We start from the raw sequence: 26,836 nt of genomic DNA, 5'->3' as shown, positions 1-26,836 counted from the left end.
ATCCTTGCATCTCTGTATCCTTGCATCTCTGCATCCCTGCATCTCTACATCCCTGTATCTCTGCATCCCTGCATCCCTGCATCTCTGCATCCCTATATCTCTGCATCTCTGCATCCCTGTATCTCTGCATCCCTGCATCCCTCATCCCTGCATCTCTGCATCCCTGAATCTCTGCATCCCTATATCTCTGCATCTCTACATCCCTGTATCTCTGCATCCCTGCATCCCTGCATCTCTGCATCCCTGCATCTCTGCATCCCTATATCTCTGCATCTCTGCATCCCTGTATCTCTGCATCCCTGCATCTCTGCATCCCTGCATCTCTGCATCCCTGTATCTCTGCATCCCTGTATCTCTGCATCTCTGCATCCCTGTATCTCTGCATCCCTGCATCCCTCATCCCTGCATCTCTGCATCCCTGTATCCCTCATCCCTGGATTTCTGCATCCCTGCATCTCTGCATCCCTGCATCTCTGCATCCCTGCATCTCTGTATCTCTGCATCCCTCACCCTGCATCTCTGTATCCCTGCATCTCTGCATCCTTGCATCTCTGTATCCTTGCATCTCTGCATCCCAGCATCTCTGCATCCCTGTATCCCTCATCCCTGCATCTCTGCATCCCTGCATCTCTGCATCCCTGTATCTCTGCATCCCTGCATCCCTCATCCCTGCATCTCTGCATCCCTGCATACCTGTGTGCAGCACAGTGCTCCCGGTGTGACATGCTATAAGTGAGCCTGTCTGAGCACCCAGCAACCCTCTCAATGTGGCTTTGTGGTTCTTAATTAACACACTATCTCATTTAATCCCCAGTGGGGAGCCAGGCATTATTTCCTCATTTTATAGATAAGCACATGTATGCTAGAGTGGATGTATCCTGTACTAGATTACATGATTTTACTTCTGCTTAAAAGTGCATATGACATGGAATTTAAAATTGCAAGGAACTTCGTAAAGCTCACTGAAGAATTTATTCTGTACAAACATAGTGGTTAAGAGCACCAGATTTGGAGCAGACAGACTTGGTTTCACAATTAGCCAGCTGGCTGACTTTGGGCAAGCTGTTTAAGCTGCCTAAACCACATCACCCCGTTTGTACAATGGGCACGGTAATAGTTCTTTCCTCCTTACAGAGGGCTTGTGAAGATTAGCTGAGAGAAGTAGAATAGTGTCTAATGTGTAGTAATAATAGTTTTCTGTTGAAATGCTCTCACTGCCTGGAAACTTAATGGCCTTCCAGGATGGGTGATTTCAATGTAGTTTCATGAAAATATTCTCCCCTTAGACAGTGTCTTAGTTTTCTAGTGCAGCTGTAACACAAATACTACAAGTAGGTGGGTTTGATACAGACTTTTGTTATCTCACAGTTCTGGAGGTTGAAAGCCCAAATCAGGGTCTTGACCAAACCAATTACTTCTTTGTAGGTAGTCCTGGGTGTTCCTGGGTCCCTTGGCTTGTAGATGATCCTCACATTGGAAAAGTCTGCTGTATTTACACATGAAAACAGAGAAAAGAATATCAAGTCTGTTTTGCTCTGTTTATGTTCACGAGACCCCATGTTTTTCTTGTGTGCTTGCCTGCCTTCCTCCCTCTAACTTCTCATGTTATTTTGAAATTCAAATTGTTTTCTTAGAAAAAAAAAAAAGAAGGAAAGAAAATAGGTTTGCTTATATTTTTAATGCATTAATACACTGGCTACTTAAATAGGTTGTATTTAATCATTTTATATTTTGGATTTTGTGCATTCAGAAGAGCCGTTTACCTTCAGCTAGTTGGAAACAGAATGCTTTCATTGAAGATTTTATGTTTCCATGTAGAATAAATACAAAGAAAACTACCAGAACCACATGAGAGGCCACTACGAAGGCGTTGGTATGGACAGACGGACTCTCCATGCTATGAAAGTTGGAAGTCTGGCAAGCAATGTGAGTCCTTCTGTGCAAAGTCCTATAGGACCTGGGACCTGTTGGGGAGCAGGCGGGTGGGGCATGAGGAATTCAGCCAATTCTTTTTCAATATCTCCCTTTTTAAAAATCAGTATTCTCCAATGTAGAGACTGACTTGTAGAACCAAGGGTAGACTCTTTCAAAATTTCTTTGAAGAGTACTTGATCTATAAATTTTCATTTCTGAGAGATAAGGAGAAATGGATGAACATGATTCTTGAAATTCCTCAAGCTTCCAAAGCCTTTTGTGGAGTATTTGAAGTTGGTTGGTTGGTTCATTCATTCATTTATTCCATCATAGTGTTCACTGGGGAACTCCCATGGCCAGGCAGTGGTCAAGGTAATGCTCAAAACAGATCAAGATCCTTGTTTTCCCTGTAGTGTGTAATCACTGTTAACCTCTCTTTGGTTTTGTCAATCCAGTTTACTGGTTTGCAAATGCCAAGTTGCAAATCTTGGAGGTAAAAGATGCTTAATTGAAATGGACTTCATCATTAAAGCAAAGAAATGCCAAATTTCCTCTGCCTGAGAATCTCAAATTTGACCTTTAAGGGCAAAAAAAAATTTTTCTTTGGAGGCTCTTGACATTTCATTTATTTACTTGGGGTTAGTCAATAAACTCTTACATTGTATACCTGTGTACAAACCGCTTCTTTTGGTTTGTACACAGCTCTAAGGAGCTCCATAAAATAGGTGTGCTACAGATGGAAGTTAACTAATTTTGGATGAATTAAGGAGAAGAATTCAAATTAATTAAAGGCAAAAGTGTGAACATAATTTAATTTTCCTTGGAGGTGATGAAACAGAGTTAATTTTGTTTCAGTTTTTTTTTTTTTTTAAACTATTTCTTATCACATTCAAACAGTCAGAAGGAAGCGTGGGTAATCACTTCTTTTCTCCTGTCATTTCTGGGTTGCAGATTGCCTACAAGGCTGATTATAAACATGACGTTGTTGACTACAACTACCCAGCCACTCTTACTCCTTCCTATCAAACCACCGTGAAACTGGTTCCCTTGAAAGATGTAAGTCTTCTTCTACTAGCTCCTTCTGTCTAATTACTCTTCACTTCCCTCCTGTGGAGTGATACTTAGGCAGCAAGATGGAAAGAAACAAGACACAACAGCTTGTAGGAGATGGAAGGGACTGAGAAAGGGAAGCTCTTTTCCACTCAGAGTCCATTTGTGCATGCATGCTTGGAAGGTCTTAGATTTTCAATGTAAAATTGGGACAACTCTGGTTTTCATCTTCAAAATTACCCAAGGTTCAGTTTCTCCTTTTAAAATTGTGTGGGTCCTGTCTGCTCGGCTGGTTTAAAAGAATTGTTACTTAGCAATAATGAGTTATTTATTTTTTTAAGCTTTAGGATGCGGTATATTTAAGAACTTAAACTTGTACCTCTTGCCATTTAGTCAATTCTGACTCATACCGACCCTCTAGGACAGAGTAGTACTGCCCCATGGGGTCTCCAAGGAGTGGCTGGTGGATTCGAACTGTCAACTTTTTGGTTAGCAGCTGAATGCTTAACCACTGCACCACCAGGACTTCTGAAATTTTCTTTGGGAACACTTGGGAAACTATACGTGTCCCTTAATTATTACCCCAGTGATTGCATTTGTTTATAGTTTAGCTTGCCTCAAACAAAATAATACAGTTAATTAAGTTTATCATTTTCTGATCAAAAAATTTTGCTACATATTTATCATTGAAAATTTAGAAAATACAGAAGAGTATAAAGAAAAAGGATAAAAATCATCTGCTATCTAATGATTTTTATCCTTTTTCTTTATACTTTTCTGTATACTTGACACCACTCAGTTTTAAACTACCTAAAAAGTATTTAAGATAGTTTAGAACTGAGGGTGTCATGTATTTTCATCAGCGAGGGTTACCTCCAATCAATCAATCAATCATTTAATAACTAATTCAACAAACATTTATCGAAATGCCCAGTATAGACATTTGTCTCATATTTCTTTGTAATTGGCTTGGGTTTTTGCTATTGGTAGTTAAGTCTTCAAATATCTCTTTCTTTTGTTAAGTGGTGAACCCCATGAGAGTAGCAGCGACTTTGGATTCAGCTGGATATTCCTAGTGTCTACCCCAGTGTCCAAGACAATGAAGGACTATCAGTGGCGAATGATAACGTAATGGATGAAAGGGTTTTGCAAATATGGAATAAAGCAGGAAAGGGGAAAGTAGAGGAGTTATAAAGGTCCTAAACTTTTCTCCTTTTCCCAGAAACTTTAGTTGGGTTGACTTACTCATTGCACTTTAATGTGACCCAAGGTCAGACTTGACCACTGTCAAAGCTACTTACTTTCTTCATTGCATACATTACCCGGGAATCTTGAGAATCAAGAGCCCTCATTGGAATGTGAGTGTGTGCTTCTGTAGTAGAATTCTATGAACCATCCTTAAGAGCACAAACAAAGTGAGATAGATTGCTACAACTTTGTACTCCCATTTTAACACGACTTGTTTACATAAGACTCTAGATCAAGCCATGCCCCTGAAATTTAGCCATCTCCTGGGAAACTCTCATAAAAAAAAACTAAACTAGACTGAATCATAAATATTAATAGGAAGGTGAGGTAGGTTCTAAACTGGCAGCACCTGAGCCAGACCCAGGCTGCAGCGTCAACACAACAGCAACCGGCCTGTGTAATCCGGAGACTCTAGTAGTCGCGAAGTTTGCAGAATCTATTTACAAGAATGTTTGTGGTTTCTCTTCCTGCCTGGTGGTCACATGGCTATGAAATTGAATAAGCAAGCATGGATGCTTAATTGGACAGCATTCCCTTCAGGTGGATTGAAATAAGACTCTATTCTCAGTAAAGAGGCCCTTCGGAATGCAGGTTGAAGCAACGACCAAGCATTTGTGATGTTGCAGAGATTTGATGACTCATGGGGACTGTTAATTATGTCCTGCAGAGAAAAGTAATTGTGCTTTGTAATGTACTTAATGCAGAATTATCAGGAAGGAGCATGCCACTTAAAAAATACAGTTTTCATCACATTTTATCATGCATAATTCTGAATTCTAATAGACTATTATGAGATGATAATTTTTCTCTCTGAATTAATGCCTTAAGAAGCCACTGTACTCTAATCTCATTAATAGTTGACCTTGAAATGACTTTGTATTTCCTAGTTGTCCCTACAGACTCTAGGTCCAAAACTCAGAATATGCAAAAACTTTTCTCACCACACAGTGATGATGTCCTTTATCCCCAAATTTAACAAAGGCCTCTGAGCTCGTGTCAAGAGCGCTCTCTTTTTTTCTAGATCCTCTTCTAGAAGTTAATTTGTAAATCATTTATTTGCGACTGGGATACATTTCCCTGTGTAAACAATGTTTGCTCGGGCTGTTGGGAGCCCCTCGTCAGTTTGTAAAATAACAATAGTTTTGATAGAACAAGTGGTAGCTTGGGTGGAACCAGGTTTATAGTGCAGAGATTGAGAGTCACCTCAGGAGGCAGCCTGCTGGGGTTGGAACCCTAGCTCTGACACTTACTAGCTGGGTGACCTTGAGGCTGTCACTTCAACTCTCTGTGCCTCTGTTTCCACATTGTAACAGGGATAATAAGAGTGCCTGCCCGTAGGGTAGTTGAGAGAATTAAAAGAGTTCATACATGTAAAGCGCCTGGAACGTTTCCAGGCATGTACGTCTTTCCTCCCCTTGCCCAAGTTCCCATTTTCTCTGCTGTGGGTCTTGGTTAAGTGTGTCAGGAGGAAAATAAGATGATTGAATGGATACATTCCTGTGTGCAAATGGCCAATAATTCTTAACTCTCTGAAGGGCAATTTGTACTTTCAAAAGAGAAAACTCACTAGCCCTAAATATCTCAAAGTAATAGGAAACCAGGTGGTTAAAGCATCAGGCTGCACTGGAAATTCCTCTTCTGAAACCACATGAAAGGGCCAAGCATAGGCACACAGCCTTGGGGGCTCTGGCAAGGTGGACGTGAGGACCAGGCAGGGCTGGGTGTGCATGGCTGGTACTTTTGTAAGTCAGGTGTGTAGGTTGGAAATGCCAGGTGACAGGATGAGTTGGCACCAGTCCATCCCCATCCCCGAGCCTCTCAGGAATTGTCTACCTCAGGAAACACCCTCATACAGGAATGGAGCAGACTCTCCCACATAGGAGCCGTCCCAGATGTTGGCATTGTTAACTCCATATTCCTATAACCAGAGCCCATCCAAGCCAGACAAACCATGAGTTGTTCTGGTGAGTTTCCTGGACCAAGAAACTCCCCCAGCTGAGGTCGACTCTGCTCGCAGAACACTGAGGAATGATTTGAGCTTTTGGATTGAGTGGAGATGAGTTAGGACTGACCCCACACAGAGCCATCGATGCTCTATCACCTCCCACTAAAGACACCTGCATGGCCTTGGTTCGAGTTTTTGTACCTCATTCATTTTTTTAAAAAATCTTTTGTGACATATAAGACATATAGAAAAGTACACTAAATGTAGACATATAGATTGAATTATTTTAAGGTGATCTTCCACATCAAGAAGTAGAGCAAAGACAGAAGTCATTCAAACATAATGTTATGGATTGAATTATGTCTCCCAAAAATACGTGTTGTAAATCCTAACCTCTATGCCTGTGGTTATAATCCCGTTTGGGAATGGGTTGTCTTTGTTATGTTAATGAGGCAGGATTAGTGTAGGGTGTCTCTTCAGTCAGTATTTTTTGAGATATAAAAGATAAAAAAATGCAAGCTAACAAGAAAGATGGGGTAAGATAGATACCAAGACACGTGGAGATTTCCAAGGAACCAAGAAGCAGAAGCTGAAGAGACAAGGACCTTCCTCTAGAGCTAACAGAGAGAGGAAGCCTTGCCCTAGAGCTGGTACTCTCAATTCAGATTTCTAGCCACCTAAACTGTAAGAAAATAAACTGTTTGTTAAAGCCATCTACTTGTGGTATTTCTGTTATAGCAGCCTAGATAACTAAGACACACGCCCTACCCAATCCCTATCACAACCTCATCCCTCTACACAAAGGTTACCACTATCCTGACTTTTATGGAAATCATTTTTCTTCTTTTCTGTAGTTTTGCCACCTAACAATGCATCCCTGAACCATATAGTTTAGTTTCGCCTGTTTTTTGAACTTTATGTAAATGTAATCATCTAATATGTATACTCGCTGTCTTAGTCATCTAGTGCTGCTATAACAGAAATACCGCAAGTGGATGGCTTTAACAAACAGAAGTTTATGCTCTCACAGTCCAGTAGGGGCTAGAAGTTCGAATTTAGGGTGTCAGCTCCGGGGAAAGGCTTTCTGTATCGGCTCTAGAGATCCCTGTCATCAGTCTTCCCTTGGTCTGGGAGCATCTTAGCACAGGAACCTCAGGTCCAAAGGACACGCTGTGCTCCCAGTGCTGTTTCATTGGTGGTATAAAGGTTCCCATGTCTCTCTGCTTGCTTCTGCCTTTTATATCCCAAAAGAGATTAGCTTAAGACACTATCCAATCTTGTATATCCCATCAGTGTAACTGTCACTAATCCATCTCATTTCATCATAGTGATGGGATTCACAACACATAAGGAAATCACGTAAAATGGTGGACAGTCACACAATACTGGGACCCATAGCCCAGCTAAGTTGACAGATATTTTGGGGGGACACAATCCAATCCATGACACTTCATATCAAGCTTCTTTCTCTCAATATTATCTTTATAAAATTCATCCTTTTTTTCTATGTAGCATTAGTTTGTCATTTTTATTATTATGCAGAATTCCATTGTATGACTATTATCTGTTATCTAATATAATAGATTCCAACTCATAGCGACCCCATAGGACAGAGTAGAACTGCCCCATAGAGTTTCCAAGGAGCACCTGGTGGATTTGAACTGCTGACCTTTGGGTTAGCAGCCATACCATTTAATCAATACACCACCGGTTTGGTTTTTTTTTTGGTTTAGTATAGTAGATAATGATTTATTATCTGTTGTACTGTTGATACATACACATTTGGGTGGTTTCCAATTTGGAACCATTGCAAATAACATCAGAATGAACATTTTAATGTATGCCTCCTATTTCCCTTGTGCACCCATTTCATTTGTATGTGCCTAGGAATAGGATTGTGGGGACATAGGGTAAGTGTATGTGCCAAAATGCTAAACAGTTTTCCAAAGTGGTTGTACCAGTTTGTGCTTTTGCCAGCAGTGTTGTGAGAGTTTCCATAACTTGACATCCTAACCAACACTTGATATTGTCAACATTTTTAATGTTCCCTCTCCATGGAGGGGTAAGTGTGGTTTTAATGTGCGTTTATCTAACTAATAATGGAATGAGCACCTTCTCCTACGTTCACTGTCCACTTGGATGACCCTCTTCATGAGTTGCCTGTTCAAGTCACTCAACTCTTCTATGTACTGTTTTTCTGTCTGTGGGCTTAGAGTATCTGTTGGAATCCAATATGAATCTTTGGTTCTTTTTCTACTAAGTTCTGTTTAGTCTAGAGCACTAAAAAAATCTTAGAGAAAAGAGCAAGTGACGTCTTCTTATGCCTTTTTTTACCCAGGTCAACTACAGGCAAAGCATCGACAAGTTGAAGTACAGCTCTGTGACCAACACTCCTCAGATTGTTCAGGCCAAAATCAATGCCCAGCAGCTGAGTGATGTAAGTGACCCACCCCTCCCAGCTATATATGTGTGTCTTGTGATTGCTTTAAGGCTTCTGGACATCTGGATCCCCAAATATTTGACTTTCATTAATGTTGATACATATCTTAAAAAAAATTCTTACACACATGAAACGACTTCCCCTCCTTTTAGATTTTTTTATTACTGAGAACTTTAGATATATTCAAAAGTAGGCACAATAGCATAATGAATCTCCACGTACCTCCATGCAGCTTCAACAACTATCAACTCCTGGACAGTCTTGTTCCATCTACGTGCCCAACCACTTCCACTCTCATATTATTTCGAAGAAAATCCCAGGAATTATATAGTTTCATTTATAAGTATTTCTGTATAAATTCCTAAAAGATTAAACATATTTTGACATTTTTAACATATCACACAAAAAATTAACAATAATTCTTAATATCACCATTGTATAATTGCCTCATAATTCAGAATTTCATTTGCCTCAAAATGTTATGATTTGTTTACAGTTTGTTTGAATCAGGATCCAAACAAAGTCCGTTTTGTGATGTTCTTTCAAGCTATTTGTTGAAAGAAACTGTATTTTTAGTCCTGTAAAGTGTCCCACAGTCTGAGTTTTGCCAGTTGTATCCCAGAGTGCATTTAATGTGCTCCTCTGGCTTCTGAATTTCCTATAGAATAGTAATTGGATCTATGGACTTGATCAGGTTCAGGTGTAATTTTTGGTCTGTTTCTTAGATGGTACTGTAGCCTTCCATCAGAAATCACATGTCTGTCTGGCTCCTTTTTTAAAATTCATGGATAGATACTTTTTTTAATTATTATTTTCTTGTGATTGAAAAATATATATAACAAACCATTTGCCCAGTGAACATTTTTTTACATGTAACATTTGGCGACGTTGTTTTTGTTCATCATGTTATGCAGTCATCACCATTGTCCGTTTCTGTATTATTCCGCCATTGTTAAGGCAGCTCAGTGTGGCTGGCTCTTTTTGTGTGTGTGTGATTTAAGATACCTTTTTTCAATATAAGCAGTCATTGGGTAATTACTTTTTGAGTATCTACTCTGGATATAGCAAGATGTTCAACACCGTGGCGAATAAAAATTTACCCAGGAGAGCTGGTGAGCTAGCTGTGGAGACTTTTTTTTTCCCGCAAACTCAGCTTTGAAAGTGTTTTTGGTTGTTTTAGGAAACCTTTGTGGCCTAGTGCTTGAGAGTTATGGCTGCTAACCAAAAGGTTGGCAGTTCGAATCTGCCAGGCACCCCTTAGGAACCCTCTGGGGCAGTTCCACTTTGTCCTATAGGGTTGCCATGTGTTGGAATTGACTTGATGGCAACGGGTTTGGTTTGGTTGTTTTACTTTTCGTTTTGTATAATCAATCTATTGATTTAAAATATTTATAAAACCACAGACTTCCTTCTAAAATCCAGAAACTCTTTCTCAGCTAGAAGTGGAAAGGAGAGAGCTTTCTCCAAGTTTTCCTTCTGCCTGCATAAAAACCCTGTATTTACTTCTAATCCAACAGGTAAATTACCGCGCCGACTATGAGAAAAATAAGCTGAATTACACACTGCCGCAGGATGTACCTCAGCTGGTGAAGGCCAGAAACAATGCCGAACTATTTAGTGAGGTGAGCAGACAGCAGGGGTGAGAACACGGTGGCGGGTTGTGTACAGATATGAAAACAGAGATCCCAGCGTGGTCCAACAGGCAGGGAGTATTCCATTCATGAGAGAGGGTCATCAGAGATATCCATCCTACTGCAAATGTGAATTTTGCTGTCTCACAGCACGTGGTGCTTCACTGGGGATCAATTGATTATAGCGATTGAATTCTTGTGGATGTACAGTACACAAACATCCACACACAAACGCATCCACAGACACACCATTATCCTGGTGACTTCTAACTTGTGTTTGGATGTGTGAAGAACATTTCAGCATTAAAAAGATCAATCTTGATTAGCAGATGCTTCCTGGAGTCACAAATGGGGTATGATTCAGCTTCTTATTCTAAATGGGATTTATGGAGAGAGGAGAAGAAAAAAGGGAACTTTTTTTGAATTCCTGTTCTGTGCCAAAAGGAGCCTTGGTGATGCAGTGGTTAAGTGCTCATTTGCTACCTGACAGGTTGGCGGTTCAAACCCACCAGCGGTTCTATGGGAGAAAAGACTTGGCGATCTGCTCCTGTAAAGATTACAGCCTTGGAAACCCTATGAGGCAGTTCTACTCAGTCCCATAGGGTAGCTATGAGTTGGAATGGACTTGGTAGCAATGGGTTATGGGTTCTAAGCCGGACACTGGGCAAGGCATTTTACATATTGAATTATTCAAGTATTATAACCTCTCAGGAGGTATTGTAGGGACACAGTTAATGACATGGGCTTTGGTACCAGATGGACCTGGGTTCAGATGTCAGCACCGATATTTTTGACTGGTGTGGCCCTGGGCGAGCTCTTTAACATCTCTGAGCCTCTCAGGCTTAATACAAAGAGTTACAGTTAATGAGTACAAAGCACTTAGGAAGGGGCCAATAAGTGGCAGCTATTATTACAATGGATCCCTGGGTGGTGCAAAGAGTCAAGTGTTTGGCTACTGACTGAAAAGCTGGTGGTTCGAATCCACCCAGAAGCATAGAAGAAAGGCCTGGCAATCTGCTTCCAAAAGGTCCAGACATGAGAACCCTATGGAGCACAGTTCTCTGAAACACTTGGGGTCACCGTAAGTCAGAATTGACTCAATAGCAACTCGTTTATTATTTATTTATTATTATTATTACCGTTATTGCACTTACCAGTTAAGAATCTGCTTTAATATAGTGGGTCCAGCTTATTCTCATATTAGGCAGATGATATGATACTCATTTTACAGGTGTTAAATTGAGGACCAAAGAGGTTAAAGTGACTTGTTCATGATCACACGATTAGGAAACAACAGAGCTTGGAGGAACACATAACTCTTTTCTTTGGTTCTATCACCAGACAAAGCTGCATGGCCCTACAGCTAAGGAGTCAATTAACTGTGTTCATAATTATTATTATCATTTTGATAACAACAGCCAAGATTCCATTCGACAAACAGATGAAGAGACCAACTTTGCTTTTTAAAAAAGTATATCCTCTTCTACTTTTGGCAGGGATACGGATAGCGACTCCTACTCACCTGTGCTTTTGTTTGTCAGGTGAAGTACAAAGAAGGCTGGGAGAAGACAAAGGGGAAAGGCTTTGAGATGAAGCTGGATGCTATGTCTCTGCTGGCCGCCAAAGCCTCCGGGGAGCTTGCTAGCAATGTAGGTTTTCTCTCATTAACTCGGAAATGCATAAGCAATGGTTCCAATAAAATGTCAGTGGTCCTGCAGAAAAAAATAATGACTGTTAACGTTGTAAACATTGCAATACTTTGATTTTCTTCTGGCTTCACGAAAGAGTGAGGTGTTTTTTCAGAATTTTTCCCTCTGCACTTGTTAAAACCAGAGCCCCTTAGATGGCAAAGTTTCTCTCCCACTCACCGTGGACTTTCTTCTTTCTCTTAAGATTAAATACAAAGAAGAATACGAAAAAACAAAAGGCAGAGCCATGGGAACTGCAGACGCCAGGCTTCTGCACTCCCTACAGGTTGCCAAGATGAGCAGTGAGGTAAACTCTTTTCTACTTCCCTGCCCTTTACTGAGAGTTGTTACTTTAGAAGTTTTTCCTGGGCCTACTTCACTTGGGACTGCTACCTTTTTATTGACTTCCTTCCACCCGAAACTCCTTTCTTTCCTGGGTTGTATGAGCAGCTTTTTCAGTTTCTTTGTTTTGGCCAAAGTGTAACCAACCATTCTTTTAAAGTAGATGAGGCGTGTGGTCCTAAGACTGACCAGCGTCTGCTGATCAAGGTACCAAGGTGCTTGACCATGTTTGTTCATTTCATAAATGTTGGCTGAGCAAGTATTATGGGCAAGACCCTGTGGCTATAAGAACAAACAACACATAACAGGTTTCTCCCTGATGGAGCTTAACTGTGCTAGGAGAGTTGGACAGAAAGCATTCTGTTTATTTTGGCGGTGTCCTGGATGAATCCTATGGTCACAAACATGAGTGATATTCAAAATATTCAACAAAAAACTAGGACAGTCCAGGCTCCAGCCAATCAAAATGAGGCTGCCTGGTAAATAACTGTAATGGCTGGAGGATTAACCTTGGTAAATATGGTAAACGTCTCTTCCCAACAGCTTCTGGAGGACAGTTCTGCTAGAAGAGAGACCTGGTTTCTAACCAGCTTTTGCCTGCCAATGCTAAACAGGCAAACGGGACACACAAGTGTTGGGCTTCTACCTTACAATTGTCTGCTCCAAGCTGGGGGGCTGGCATGGGCTGCTTCGATGGTGCAATTGAAAATAATTACCTGAGGAGTCATTAAGAGCCATGGGTTGAATAGAATAAGACAGTTGTATATGGGGCACTTTTTTGGATGTGCCTACAGAACAAGCCCTACAGATGTGCCTACAGAAGCGTACGGTCATAAAGCATAAAGAGATATTAAGTTTAGACAGAGGACACATTAAAATTTCATACTTGCAGTTGGAGCAACTGAGGCCAGGAAGATTGTGTCTTGTGCAAGGTCATATGGTAGTCAATTGTAGTGACGGAGGGATAGAGAATTAGACCCTAGAACTCTTACTTACAGGCTCTACTCCTTCTACTGTAGCACTCTACCTTCTCCCAGTGCCTCACACATCGTTACTGTTACCACCATCATCACCATCATTATCATCAATATTGTCACCACCATCACCATCATCCCTGCTATCATCACCATAATGATCACCAACATTACCACCATTACACCCACCATCATCACTGTGGTCACCATCATCATCATCACCATCATCCCCATGGCTAGCATCTATCAAGGGCTTGCTATATGCCGGTACCTCTACCAAACATGTTTTAGCTACTATTTAATTTGCTTATCACAGCAGTCCTCTAAGGAAAACCAGCACTTAAAAGAGGGGGTATAACTTTCCAGCAGTCACCCAGCTAGTAAAGGGCAGGTGCCGGTTTGCACCCAGACTTGTCTGGCTCTGGAGCCCCAGGTTTGTTATTATGCCTCTCAAAGCTTTTCCAGGAACCATGGAGCAGCCAGGTAAAAAAATTAGGGCTAGTCAGAGGCCTACTCTCCAGAGACAAAGTGGTGTGGACACTCAGCTCCCAGCAGTGCTGCTTTACAGAGCCAGGAATTGGGTCATATGTTCCTGACAGTTGGGTGGCCTTGTCCAGAGCACCAATTCCTCACTAAAGCCTGGGATTCCTTCCCGTATTTTTATATCACCCCTGCAAGAGAAGGCTTTAAGTAATGGGCCTTGTCTTTGTACACTCAAGGTTGAATACAAGAAAGGCTTTGAAGAGAGTAAGACTCACTTTCACCTGCCCATGGATATGGTGAACATCAGGCATGCTAAGAAGGCCCAGGCTCTAGCCAGTGACCTGGATTACAGGAAGAAACTGCCCAAGTTCACAGTGTTGCCTGAAGACATGAAGACTACCTGGGCCAAGAAAGCCTATGGGCTCCAGAGTGAGGTGGGCTGTCTTGTCACCAGTTCTCATCATGCATCTCTTGTAATTGGATGCAGGGACAGTTTCTTAAGGACTTTGAACCTATATATGAATCTGTTACAAAGCTCTAAATGGGGAAGCTGGAAACTTACTTTCAGCTCCTTAGGCATTCTTAAAGAAGACTGAGAAGAATGGCTGGAGGTGTACGGGGCCCAGGAAGGACAGATGGGGAGGTAGAGATGTAGACATAGTTGAGAGAATGGAGACTCAAAGATGGAGGATTTGGAGCTCAGAGCTGTTGTGAAAGCCATGGTGTGACAGTAATAGGGGATGAGCAAAGGGGAAGCAGATGTGAAAATGGCAAGTAAATCTTGGGAATTTAGCAGGTTGGCAAAGAAGGTCCTTAGTCAAAAAATATGGAAAGCCCTATTTTTAGTAAAGTTGTAGTGTTTCCACTAAGGTAGAATGTGATTTCCTGATTACAAGGTGGGTTCAGGGCTTCACCTCCCAAGAGGGCAGTTCTTTTAGGAAGACAAATGCAGGATCAGAGATAGTCCTAACTCTTCCCTGAACTCTGCCCTGTCTGCATCGATGTGCCTGTTTATAACTTGGTTTTTCTATTGCAGCTGCAGTACAAGGCCGACCTGGCATGGATGAAGGGAGTCGGGTGGCTGACCGAGGGGAGTCTCAATTTGGAACAAGCTAAGAAGGCTGGACAGCTGGTCAGCGAGGTAACCTTAGCCTAAGCCCCTGGCCTCCAGTATTCACAGCCCCTGAGTCACCAGGTGTCATCTTTTCTCATTGGATGTGACTCCCCTCATCCCCTACCTCTGTGCTGGTTTATTTTGAGTGTAATTCAAAGAAAAGTGCTTCTTCATTTTGCACGTCTAGCATGCCCTGAACTAACTTTCCGCAGACTTAATATTCCTGGGGTGGTATTTGTAAGTATACTTTAAGCAGCTGTTGCATCCAAAGAATAATTTAATTTAAAGGTTTGTAATATACAGCCCCATGGCACAACGGTTACGCACCCAGCTGCTAACTGAAAGGTTGGCAGTTCAAACCCACCCAGTGGCTCCAGGAGAAAAGACCTGGAGATTTGCTTCCATAAAGATTACAACATAGGAAACTCTATGGAGCAGTTCTACTCTGTCATATGAGGTCAGTATGAGTCAGAATCAACTTGATGGCATGCAACAACAACAACATACAGCTGGAGTCTCTGGATGGTGGAAATGGTTATTGCGCTTGGCTACCAACTGAAAGGTTGGAAGTTTGAGTCCACCCAGAGGCTCCTTGGAAGGAAGGCCTGGTGATCTACTTCCAAAAAATCGGCCATTGAAATTGCTATGAAACATAGTTCTACTCTGACGTACATGGGGTCACCATGAGTTGGAATTATTGGCAACTGGTCTACCCTACAGTCAGTTAACACATGGAAAATTGTTTCTCTTGTGTGAGGAGCATATGATTTCTTTGAGTCAGAGAGTCCAATATTCGGAAGTCAGCATTCTCATTGTGGTCATGCCACAAACTCACCGTAGACTTTGGGCAAGTCACTTAACCATCCATTTCTTTTTTTCCTTCATCTAAAAACAAGAAGTTTGGACAGAATACCCTTTAATATACTTCCAGCTCTATGACTGTGCTTCTCTTTACACCGTGTAAAGCTGGAGTTGGCAGCAGGCAGATGAGGACTTTTGAAGGGCATTGCATTTGGAAATGTGGCTATATCGGGAACTCTGCTTGGGTTCTTCAAAGGGGATTCTTGTCCTGGGGCCAGAAAGGCTGAGCCAGCATATCTCTTGCAAATGATAATACTAGTGACAATAATAGCGGCCACTTATCAACGGATAATAATTAGGTAATCATTGCTGTCATCTATTGACACATACTGTGTCTGAGTGTGTTACACACACATTGCTCCTTTATTCCTCACAGCAATCCTGGGTGGATGATACTATTATTATCCTAGTAATTTCCCCATTTGACACAGGAGAAAAGTAAGACTTAATGTCAAGTGACCACCAGGTAAGCAGCAGAGCTGGAATCTCCAGCCAGGGTGTTTCAGTCCACTGCCCCATGAGGCAATTTTGCATCCCAAAAGCGTATTTTGGAATTTATGCTTATTTTTCCACCACAGTCCTGCTTCTCTCAGACAAAGATATATTTAGGGTTAGAGCGTATGGATAAGGGAGGTAAAGAGAAGAGAATAACCCTTTTGGATTATTATTACCTAGCTTCTTTCAGACCAACTGAAATCTGGGTGGAGCAGCCAGAACCCCACCTGTCTTGGGCAGGGCCGACTCAGTCTGGAGGTGTAATGGGGATCCAAGCAGCTGATTCTTCAGCGTTAGGAATGTCAGTTTCTATCTTCCTTCCTGTACTGCTGTGTTGATCAATCCAAACCAGTTTATTCTCAATTCTGTTGTTTGCTCTTCCACTTCTAACACCAGCTGTACGTGCAGCACTTTGTCCTTTGACCCTAACCACCCAGAGGCACATGAGAGCTCACAAGTTAAAGAGCACAGTCCCCCAGCCTGCCAAGTCTGCCTAAGACTTCAGGTGGCAGCTGCAAGCTTTGGTGTCCCCACAACACCCACACTTCTGATCTGCTGACTACAAATTCAGGTGTTCCCTCTCTCCCCTCAGGATACCAGCCATAAGCTCAGAGGTCCCAGGCCCCCTCACTTCTGACCTGCTGGCTCCTACTACTCCCTTGGGCTTGATAATATGCTTGAATGACTTACAAAACCCACAGAAATCTATACCTATGATCATAGTTTTATTATAGGGCAAGGTCTGGGAGGTTTCCCAACATGGAGCTTCCATGTCCCAAAAAGGGATGCACTACCTTCCCACATGCATTGATGTCTCTCACCAACCAGGAAGCCCATGGAGCTTCCCTGTCCAGAGCCTTTATTGGGACCTCATTAAGTACACACGATTGATTGGATCATGCCTCTCTCCCCTGAGGTCTGCTGATATTATTCGGTGGATGTTTCTGGCATGTCCATTCCCCACCCAACATGAGTCAAAAACCCTCAGGTCTGGTCCTCATCGAAGATACTTCAATCATTGTGGAAAAGTCCAAGGTTTTATTTTCATTTTATTTTTTAAAATAATATTTTATCATGTTTTCCGTGAAAGTTTACCCAGCAAATTAGGTTCCTGTTTGGCAATTTCTACACAGATTGTTCAGTGACATTAGTTACATTTTTCACAGTGCGTCAACATGTCTTTAGTTGTGTTCTGGTTGTTGCCTTTCCAATACTCTAGTTTCCCTGCCTCCTTATCTTCTTATCCTTGCTTTAGAGTAATTGTTGACTTCTTGATCTCATTTAGATGAGTTTTTAATGGAGCTCTGTACTCACAGATAATATCCTTTATTTTGTGTGCCACTCTGTTATTTCCTTAAACAGTGACCTCAGGGGATAGTTTCAATTCAAGGTTTAAAGAGCATCTCAGGGTAGTAGTCTCAGGGAGTCCTCTAGTCTCAACCGATCTAGTAAGTCTGAAATTTTTAAGAATTTGAGTTCTATTTCACACTTTTCTCTCATTGTCTTGGAGTCTATCTATTGTGGCCCTGATCAAAGCAGTTGGTAGTGGTAGCCGGGAACCATTTGTTCTTCTGGTCTCCAGGTAGATGAGCCTGTGGCTCATGTAGGCTATTAGCCCTGTAGGCTAGTTTCTTCTCTGATACTTTGGTTAAAAGTCCACTGTTTTAGAGGTTATCTCTCAGAAACCAAGGAAAAAGACCAAATTCTTTGGGAAAATTAAATTCTTTACCCCACAGCCGCCTACTAATTTTTAAGTTCCTTGAAAGCTCCTTTGCCTGTTCCTGGCTTTTACCATGGACTTTATGTCTGTGGTGCCCAGTAAAGGGTGGATTCTTGGCTTCTGAGTAAGTACTTATGACTTAACTAATGCGGGGTCTGGAATGTCTGGGAATTTCAACAGTGGAGGGCAATGTGATTTCCTTCAATTATGTGGTGAGGGTGTTTTCCCATTCGGCACAATGAAGCCAGGAAGGAAAATTAGAAGTCCCTTTGGAATATTTTCCCTAGAATTTATTTTTCCTAAAGGGAAGAAATTTGGAGTTTCCAATGTCCCAGGCTCTATTTTGGGCTTGGTCAGTGGTAGCTGGTGGCAGTTGGTGGCTGTCAGAATCAGGCTGTGAGCTCATCTCTGACCTCCCCACCGTGTGAAGCTTTTGCTTCAACAAGCCATCCTCAGAGGAGCTTTTACCATGGACTTTGGCAATGCCAATGGAAAAGCCAGAGGAACTAATCTCTAGGAAAGACAAGAAGTCCCTGTGGGGACAGAATTAGCGCTTTCGGAATTTTGCCAATTAGTCTGTGGCTGTGAGACAGGGAACACTATTGAGGACAAGACCATGGTGATCTGAAAAACTCAGAAACTGTGAGGTTGAATTTCTCCCCTAACCCTAGCCCTGAGTGTTTCCTTGGTAATCATAATACCATGAGTAATGGTGATGCTGATGTACTAAACGTCTATTCCATGCCATGGACTTTGTTGTTGTTGTTGTCGTGTGCTGTCAAGTAGGTTCTGACTCATAGCGACCCTATGGGACAGAGTAGAACTGACCCATAGGTACTCCTAGGCTGTAATCTTTACGGGAGAAGATCACCAGGTCTTTTCTCCCGTGGAGCAGCTGACGGGATCAAACTGTGGACCTTTCAGTTAGCAGACCAGTGCTTAACCATTGCACCGCCAGGGCTTTTCCCAAGGACTTTACTCATATGTAAAGCATGGCACTGAAGCCTCTGCTCTGCCCCAGTGTGAGGCAGCATTTGTTCTTGTCTCCATTTTACAGCTGAAGCAAGAGTGGCTCAGGTCTATTAAGTGATCTGCCCAAGGTGAAGGTGGAAAGAGGAGGAGGTGGGATTTGAACTTATGTCTTCATGATTGTAAAGCCCAAGCTTCTTCTACCTCACCATGCTTCCCTCGCACTCCTGTGTCAGATCTAGATGTATAAAACAGACAAATCCCAGGGCACACAGTGAAATATAGGATTTCCCGAGAGGAAAAATTAAAGCCCTCTTTAGTAATTGCAACTAAAGCAAGCTCCTCAGAGTAAGCTGTCTCGGGGCTGTGTGGTCCTGTATAAGCTACAGGACCAGCTGGAATGTCCCCTCAAGGACATGCTTGGGGCACAGAAAGACTGTGTGTATAGGTGTCATGTGTGCTTGTGTGTGTGTGTGGGGGGGGGTAATCTTCATGCTATGGGTCCCTTTTCTTTGGAAACAGAAAAGCTACAGGCAGAGAGTCGATGAGCTGAAATTCACCAGTGTGGCCGACAGCTCCCAGATGGAGCATGCCAAGAAGAGCCAGGAGCTGCAGAGCGAGGTGAGTCCTGGGCTGCCCTTTCCCCACCAAGCTGCTGTGTCATGGGTCTGGGACCCTCCAGGGACAACAACAGGTACTGCCCAGGCATGATCCAGGAACCAAAGAGTCTTCTCTTTAAATAGCCTGGCCCCAGCCTTCTGCAGGCTTTCAGGCTGTCTCTGGGAACTGGACAGCTCCCCACCATATTTTTCCTTGGTTGTTAGGGATGGATGCAGGACTGATTGTATTCCTTTCCTACTTTCAGCAATCTCTAGTTCCTTCTTTCTCCTTCTTCTATTTCTTATCAAAGACTCCATAATCCTGGAGCTAGTAGAGAAGCATCTTGGAGGAGGACATCCTTTGCCTGTGGGATGTGTGCAGGCGATGCCACTTGAGCTCAAATATGGGAGGCAGAACAATGAGGCATCGTGTACATTCTTTTCACACTAGAGTTCAATAGCCACTTACTGTGCACCTGCACCGCACTTGCTGTGCCACAGTTGCTACCAATCTGGCTAAGACCTTCCTAGCTTTCCTTCCTAAATGTTCAGAACACCTGCCAGAAAGGATGCTTAGACATAATTCAGAGTCAGTAGAAAACTACTCTTTAGTTTGGAGAAGTGGGTGGAGAGAAAGAGAAGAGTGAGAAGTTTTCATAGGGAGTTGTTTTTGTGGTGGGGGACAGTATGGACGGGGACAGCTTGGGGGAAGCCAGAACCATCTCAAAAGAAAAGTATGAAGGAAAAACCTTGGAGGAGATTTTACCTTGGTCCACTGGTCACATTTTTCTCCAGGCTCCTCACTGCTGCTGCTTCTCCTGTCCGCTCTTCTGCCTTAGGCCTCAATTTCTACATTCTGCCCCCCAAAGTCTGGTCTGACTGATTTTATAGTGAACTCCCCATGCAAGTCAGAGAAACGTTAAGCCAACGTAAAGATTCCATCCTCCTCCCCTTGCCCGTGCCACCCGCTCCTGACTCGGTTTTCTCTCTCCCAACAGGTGGCATACAAGGCAGGAAATGCGCAGTCTGTCCATCAGTACACCATCAGCAAGGATGAACCTCTCTTCCTGCAGGCCCGAGCGAATGCTACAAACCTCAGTGAGGTACAGCAAGAGGGAGTGGGTGGCCGTGGCCTCTGCTTCCCTGCGTGGATAGCCACCTGATCAATAAAACCCTCCAGCCACATTGGTGATGTCTGTGTCAACAGAGGTTATATACAACTGATTCTTCTAAACACAGCCCATACAGCTGACCTTATTCCTGATCTGTGTTTTAGGGGGTGGGAAGCACAACCTTTTGTAGGAATCAGGTGGTAGAGGACTTAAGCCACTGAATATATCATGGAGTAGGAGGTAGTGGTTATTCCAGGGCTTAGAGTTGAAATAGCATAAGAGTTGTGGTATAAGGGACTGGCTAGGAGCTCAGATTTTAGCTCCAAATGACGTGGTTTTGGTCCTTGATTCTGCCACTTATTAAACCTGTGACTTTGGTAAAATGAGAATAATAGTAGTCTTTTCTGTATTGGGTTGTTGTGAGGCTTCAAGGGGTATATTGTATCTCAATCAAGCGGAGATGTGTGTGCAGTGTTACTGTTATTAACAGTATTACTGTTAGATATGAAAGCAGCCACAGTCCCAACATTTTCCCCCTGTGTCTTCTAGGGAGGGGAATTTCTTGGCCCTCTCTCTGCGTAGTTCCCAGTTCCTTGGGGTCCTGATCCAAGTAATGGGTGGAGAGTAGAATTGGAAGGAACAACAGAGACTAAATTGATTCACACAGAGAAAGAGAGGGGAGCCTTCCAGAAAAAAGATCTTGAAGTGTGGAAGCAGGCACAGGAGTGGGGATGTGGGGAACAAGAGAAAGATCCAAATGGGTAGACGGTGGGAGTTGGAACAAGAAAGGATTGCACCTGGAATGGCTGCTGAGCTGGGTGAGGAGTGTGGAGAGAGATGGAGAAAGGACTTTCCAGAAATGTTGGTGTCTTATGAAATGTTTTTTCACCTTTGCTGTATCTTTGAGACTTCGGTGAAGACTGCTACTATTTTGCAAGACTTCTGGGGTTCAATTTCTGCTTGTTTTCATTGATACACTGTGTGTCAAGAGGCCTTAAGGCAGGAACCAGAAACCCTGGTTGTGTTTAGGTTGTACGATTGCTATGGCTCTTGGTCCTTCCTAGAAAGGTTGTTTACAGAATCCAGAAAAGTCCTCTCATTTGAGGATGACCTGTCCTCTCCTAAATTCCCTTAGAAACTGTACAAGAGCAGCTGGGAAAACCAGAAGGCGAAAGGATTTGAGCTGCGTCTTGACTCCTTGACCTTCCTGACAGCCAAAGCCAAGAGGGACCTGGCAAGTGAGGTGAGTTAGTCCCAAACTTGAACAAAAGACCGCAGAATCCTATCACTTTAAGTCTAGGAATGTCTGGGAAAGTTCTTAATCTGTCTGAGCCTCAGGGTTCTTATCTGTAAATGGGGAAGGTAATGACCACCTTACCATGAGATAATCATGTAAGTGCCTAGTACACTGCTTGACACACCTTGATTTCAATGAACAGTAACTTTTATTAGTAATAATTATATGATATAATACTTAGCAATAATCCAAATTCTGTATTTTATAGATAAACTGAAGGAGCCCTGGTGGCACAATGCTTAAGTGCTCGGCTGCTAACTGAAAGGTCAGCGGTTCGAACCCACCAGCCGCTCCATGTGAGAAAAGACCTGGTGATCTGCCCTCAAAGATGACAGCCTAGGAAACCCTATGTGGCAGTTCTGTTCTGTCACATGAGGTCACTATGAGTCAGAATCGACTTGACAACACACAATGACAACAGCATAAATCAGCTGAGACTGAGAGATAGTCTATGACTTTCTAAAGACCTTTGGCCTGTGAATGGCTGAGAGTACAGTCTCTGGCATTTGACAGACTTTGAATAAAATCCCAACTTCATCACCTACTAGCATTCTGACTTTGGGCGGATAGTTTAACCTTTCAAAATCTCAGTTAGCTCTTTGGTAAATAGGGGATAAAGATACCTGCCTTACAAAATAGTTATCAGGAAATGAAACGAATTAATGTGTAGTAAGTGTTTTACGGAGCCCAGTGCAGTCTATGTCAAGTTTGTTGCGAGAAAAGGAACATGAGCCAGAATATAAGTCAAGCTCTGATGCCTTCACTGAGAAAGTCTTGCTTCAAAAAAAAAAAAAAAAAAATCAGTTGAACTAAACAGTGGCTTCGTGAGGTAGTTGATTTACATTCTAACGCAAGCTCCTTATCTCCTTGTCAACTCTAACAAACATTTCACAGCCCAGCATTAGTCTGTGGGTGCACCTGGAGTAGGACAGGCTTATATCATACCTGGCTCAATAAACAATAGCAGTTATTGATGCTGTTGTTGTTGCTGGCAAAGATGAGAATAGAAACCAAGTCTCATCATGGCCATAACAGTTGATAATTAATATTGAAAATAATGCCAGTATCACATTAGAGTTTTCAAAACATTTAATATTTAATTTTTGTTTTGATTCTCATTACTCTTGGCCCAGTGGTCCCCCCCAACCCCCTGCTGGGCCAATATGCTCTCTTTTGCTCCCCGTACTCCTAAATACATAATGTGTGCCTCAGTTGCTCTCTAATTTGAACTCCTTTCTCAAACGGAAATTGTATTTTGGATATTTGTATCTTTTTCATTTCAAAGCTACTTTTTATTTATAGAGTTCACACTCTAACCAAAAAAAGATTTTAAGGTGCTTTTCACAGAAAGCAGTAAGCCACTTAAAATAAAACTAGAAAGAGCGATCACAAAGAGTATAGAGAAAAGATAGAATTTCATGAGAAGATCAGGAGAAGACCGTTACTATAGCGGAGCATTCAGTTTGGCACTGAGCTTTCTTGCAGTTGAGGCAAAATGGGAAGTAACGTTTAGTCATGTTTTAGTGCCCTGTTTGGTGAAAAGCAATATATCAGCTGTTCAGAAGAGGAAAACTTTTGTTATGACATTCATTCTAACCAAATTCTGTCATTTGGTTTTGTTTTAACTCCCGCACCTGTGGTTTGAAGCTTAGCAATCCCCAGTTCCTTCAGGAGATTCTGATGCATCCTTGCTCTCTTCCTCTTACTCAGGTGAAGTACAAGGAGGATTACGAGAGGTCCCGGGGGAAGCTTATCGGAGCAAAGGATGCACGGGGGGATTCACAAATGAGCCACTCACTGCACATGTCCAAGCTGCAGAGTGAACTGGAGTACAAGAAGGGATTTGAGGACACCAGGTCCCAGTGCCATGTCTCCCTGGACATGGTCCACCTCGTGCATGCCCGCAAGGCTCAGCATTTAGCCACAGACATAGGCTACAAGACGGCGTCCCATCAATTCACTGCTTTGCCCACAGACATGAAGGTGGAATGGGCCAAGAAGGCTTACAGTTTACAGAGTGATGTAAGCTGTCTCTGTGTGTGTGTGTGTGTGTGTGTGTATGTGTGTGTGACACTGTGTTCGAGTGTGCTGGTTTTGGTACATTTTCACTAGCCCTTCAGGATGATAATTTACACTTATGGCCCACCAACTGGGGTATCATAATGGATTTTAGCTTTCTAAGGGTTCAGTTTTTATCCAAACTATGCCCATTTTTAGATTCTGTACTAAAAACAGAAAAGCAGGGAGCTACTTTTTTCTTCATGGGATTCTCATCTACATATGTTTTCCACGTTTCCTTTTATTGCCAGGAAAGAAATGCATTTGTGTCAGTCTTACCTGTGGGCTGTTACTGATGAGAGGACATCACTAACGCTCACCCCAGCAGTAGGAGTCCCCAATTTTAGAACGAGCAGCTTGCTAATCCCCTTCCTCCATAGACCCCCTGCCCCGCCCCACCACCCGATTCTGTGTTCTTTGTTTTCAGTTGACTTTTTTTGGCAATGACATTTTTTTTCTTTAATAATATTTTATTATGTTTAAGGTGAAAGTTTCCATACCAAGTTAGGTTCCAATTTAACAATTTCTACACAAATTACTCAGTGATATTGGTTTTTCACAACATGTCATCCTCATTCACTCCATTCTGGTTGTACCATTTCCGGTATTCTAGTTTCCCTGCCCATTTATCTTCTCACCCTTGCTTTAGAGTAAGTTTTGACCATATGGTCTCCTATAGATGATTTTTTTAAAGGAGATCAGTACTCACAGGTAATATGCTGTATTTTATGAGTCATTTGACTTGTTCAAGAAGTGGGTGAACTGAAAATGCAGGTCAGCTGCAGCCAGACTGTTACACGGTAGGGCAGTGTAGACACCCCTGTCCTGGTAGGGCTGGTTCAGGACAGATCGGTGATAGGCTAGTTTTACAGAAGTATCCGTTTAAATGGCTTTCTATTAAAACTGCTTGTTCAATGGCAAGTAAAGAAATGAGAAGTACCTCTCACCCCCCTTGGAGGTGCGTAGGAAGGAATGGTACTGTGGGATGCCTCGGATGTCTTGTGAACTTCCCTCAAATAGCTCCCCACCTGGGCTCTGTGGTGAATCCGGATTTTTTTTTCCCCCTGCATGTCATTTTAAACAAGGAAACTGGCCTAGCAGACAACGAGGTGGTGCTTCTCTCCCAGGTAGAAATGAGTCCTTTACAAGGGACCAGGTTGATTTGCCCCTCCTGCTCCACCCCCAGTGGGGTTGGGTGCGGCCTGAAGCCACCCCAGGCAGAGGAGGCTCCAATTAAAGGGGAAATTAATTTACCTTTTGGAGCCCTACCTGTGACTGTGCAGAAATTGATAAGACAAAAGCGGCATCTAATTTGACTCAGCGGGAACCACAGCCAAGTCGGGAGCTGTTAACAGCCCTTTAAAAGCCTGTGCACCAACAATGGTCTGTCTTTCTTCCCCCTGTCTCCTTTCTCAGAACCAATACAGAGCAGATGTGAAGTGGATGAAAGGCGCGGGCTGGGTCGCCACCGGGTCATTAAATGTGGAGCAGGCAAAGAAGGCAGGAGAGCTCGTTAGCGAGGTGAGATTTCCTGACAGCGTGTAGCAGGCCCGGCTGCATTACGCATGCTGCGGCTCTGTATAAAATTAAAATAATTTCCACTCAAAAGGCAAAGAAAAAGGCAAAGCCACATGAAAGGCCTCCAAAGCCAGGCTAAGGCTGGTAATTAGAGGGAAACCACATACCAAACACACGCCAGTAGGGACCCAGAGAGCCCAGGCAAAAACAAAGTGGGTGACAAATGATATTATGAATAATAATGACAATCAAACGGAGCTCAATTGCTACCCACCTTTGCTACTTACCTTTTTAATGAAGCAACACAGGAGAGATGATGAAAAGATACATTTATTGCACCCAGAAAGCACATTTTCTCCCTCTGTCTTTTCACCATGGTGTAAACAGTTTGTGGAAGTTCACGTGGTGTCCAGCCCGTGACAGGCTCTCTCTTGTGGGGGGTCTCACTTCTAGTTAAACCTTACCCCTGCCTACTTGTAGCCACCCTGGTTTGGACCCTGAGGCACCATGGTTGAGAAAAAGAGCCCCTCCCTCACATTGTAGGACAGTGTCATTGAGTGGCTCTGTTTTGTTCTTGTAATTTTTTTTTAAATACACTTTATTTTTTTGAGCACTTTTTGGTGTACAGAAAAATTGCACAGAAAGTGCAGAGAGCTCCCATAGTTACCTGCCTCCCCCCCCACAGTTTCGCCTGTTATTAACGTCTTGTATTAGTGTGGTACATTTGTTACAGTTGATGAACTGATTCTGATATATTATTATTAACTAAAGTCCATAATTTACGTTAAGAAAAAAACAGTTCCAGTTAAGTCAGTTCCGACTCATGGTGACCCCATGTGTGTCAAAGTGGAACTGTGCTCCACAGGATTTTCAGTTTTTCGGAAATAGATCACCAGGCCTTTCTTCTGAGGTGCCTGTAGATGGACTCATACCTCCAACCTTTCAGTTAGCAGCCAAGTATGTTAACTGTTTGCACAACCCAGAGACTCCTTTTAAAGACTAGATCAGGGTTTCTTACACTCAGCACTACTGACATTTTGGGTCAGATAATTCTTTGTTAGTGAGTGTATCCTATGCATTGTAGCAGCATCCCTGCCCTCTACTCACTAGATGCCATTAGCAATGCCAACCCCACCGTGACAACCAAAAATGTCTCCACACATTGCTATATAACCCCTAGGGGGCAGAGTTGCCCCAGTGAAGAAACACTGGGCCAGAGACAGCAGGGATTGTCAGTTGGCTCATGTCACACAAAGGCTGAATGCCAATCAGACAACTCAAATTCCCTTCTGCTTGTGTCTCTTTGGGGAGGGGCTTGCCCAGAAGGCCAGTGAACATTTCTTTAGTTGCCTTCAGGGTAGCTTGGTCTTTCTGGACT

General features: G+C 42.8%; 1 protein-coding gene across 1 annotated transcript in view; it reads left to right on the top strand.

Moving 5' to 3' along the window:
* The window catches only part of NRAP (nebulin related anchoring protein), a 77,959-nt gene that overhangs the window by 20,138 nt on the left and 30,985 nt on the right, over window positions 1–26,836 (top strand). Inside the window, exons 12-24 of the mRNA XM_049854667.1 lie at window positions 1,819–1,926; window positions 2,866–2,970; window positions 8,496–8,594; window positions 10,115–10,219; window positions 11,770–11,877; window positions 12,122–12,223; window positions 13,952–14,149; window positions 14,752–14,856; window positions 19,397–19,495; window positions 20,472–20,576; window positions 21,721–21,828; window positions 23,593–23,904; window positions 25,357–25,461. Coding sequence (XP_049710624.1) covers window positions 1,819–1,926; window positions 2,866–2,970; window positions 8,496–8,594; window positions 10,115–10,219; window positions 11,770–11,877; window positions 12,122–12,223; window positions 13,952–14,149; window positions 14,752–14,856; window positions 19,397–19,495; window positions 20,472–20,576; window positions 21,721–21,828; window positions 23,593–23,904; window positions 25,357–25,461 — 1,659 coding nt within the window. The remainder of the gene's footprint in view (window positions 1–1,818; window positions 1,927–2,865; window positions 2,971–8,495; window positions 8,595–10,114; window positions 10,220–11,769; window positions 11,878–12,121; window positions 12,224–13,951; window positions 14,150–14,751; window positions 14,857–19,396; window positions 19,496–20,471; window positions 20,577–21,720; window positions 21,829–23,592; window positions 23,905–25,356; window positions 25,462–26,836) is intronic.

The sequence above is a fragment of the Elephas maximus genome, chromosome 16 (genome assembly GCF_024166365.1).
Source record: "Elephas maximus indicus isolate mEleMax1 chromosome 16, mEleMax1 primary haplotype, whole genome shotgun sequence".
NCBI lineage: Eukaryota > Metazoa > Chordata > Mammalia > Proboscidea > Elephantidae > Elephas > Elephas maximus.
Note: the sequence above shows the minus strand (reverse complement) of the source record. Positions and strands in the feature narration are given on the sequence as shown.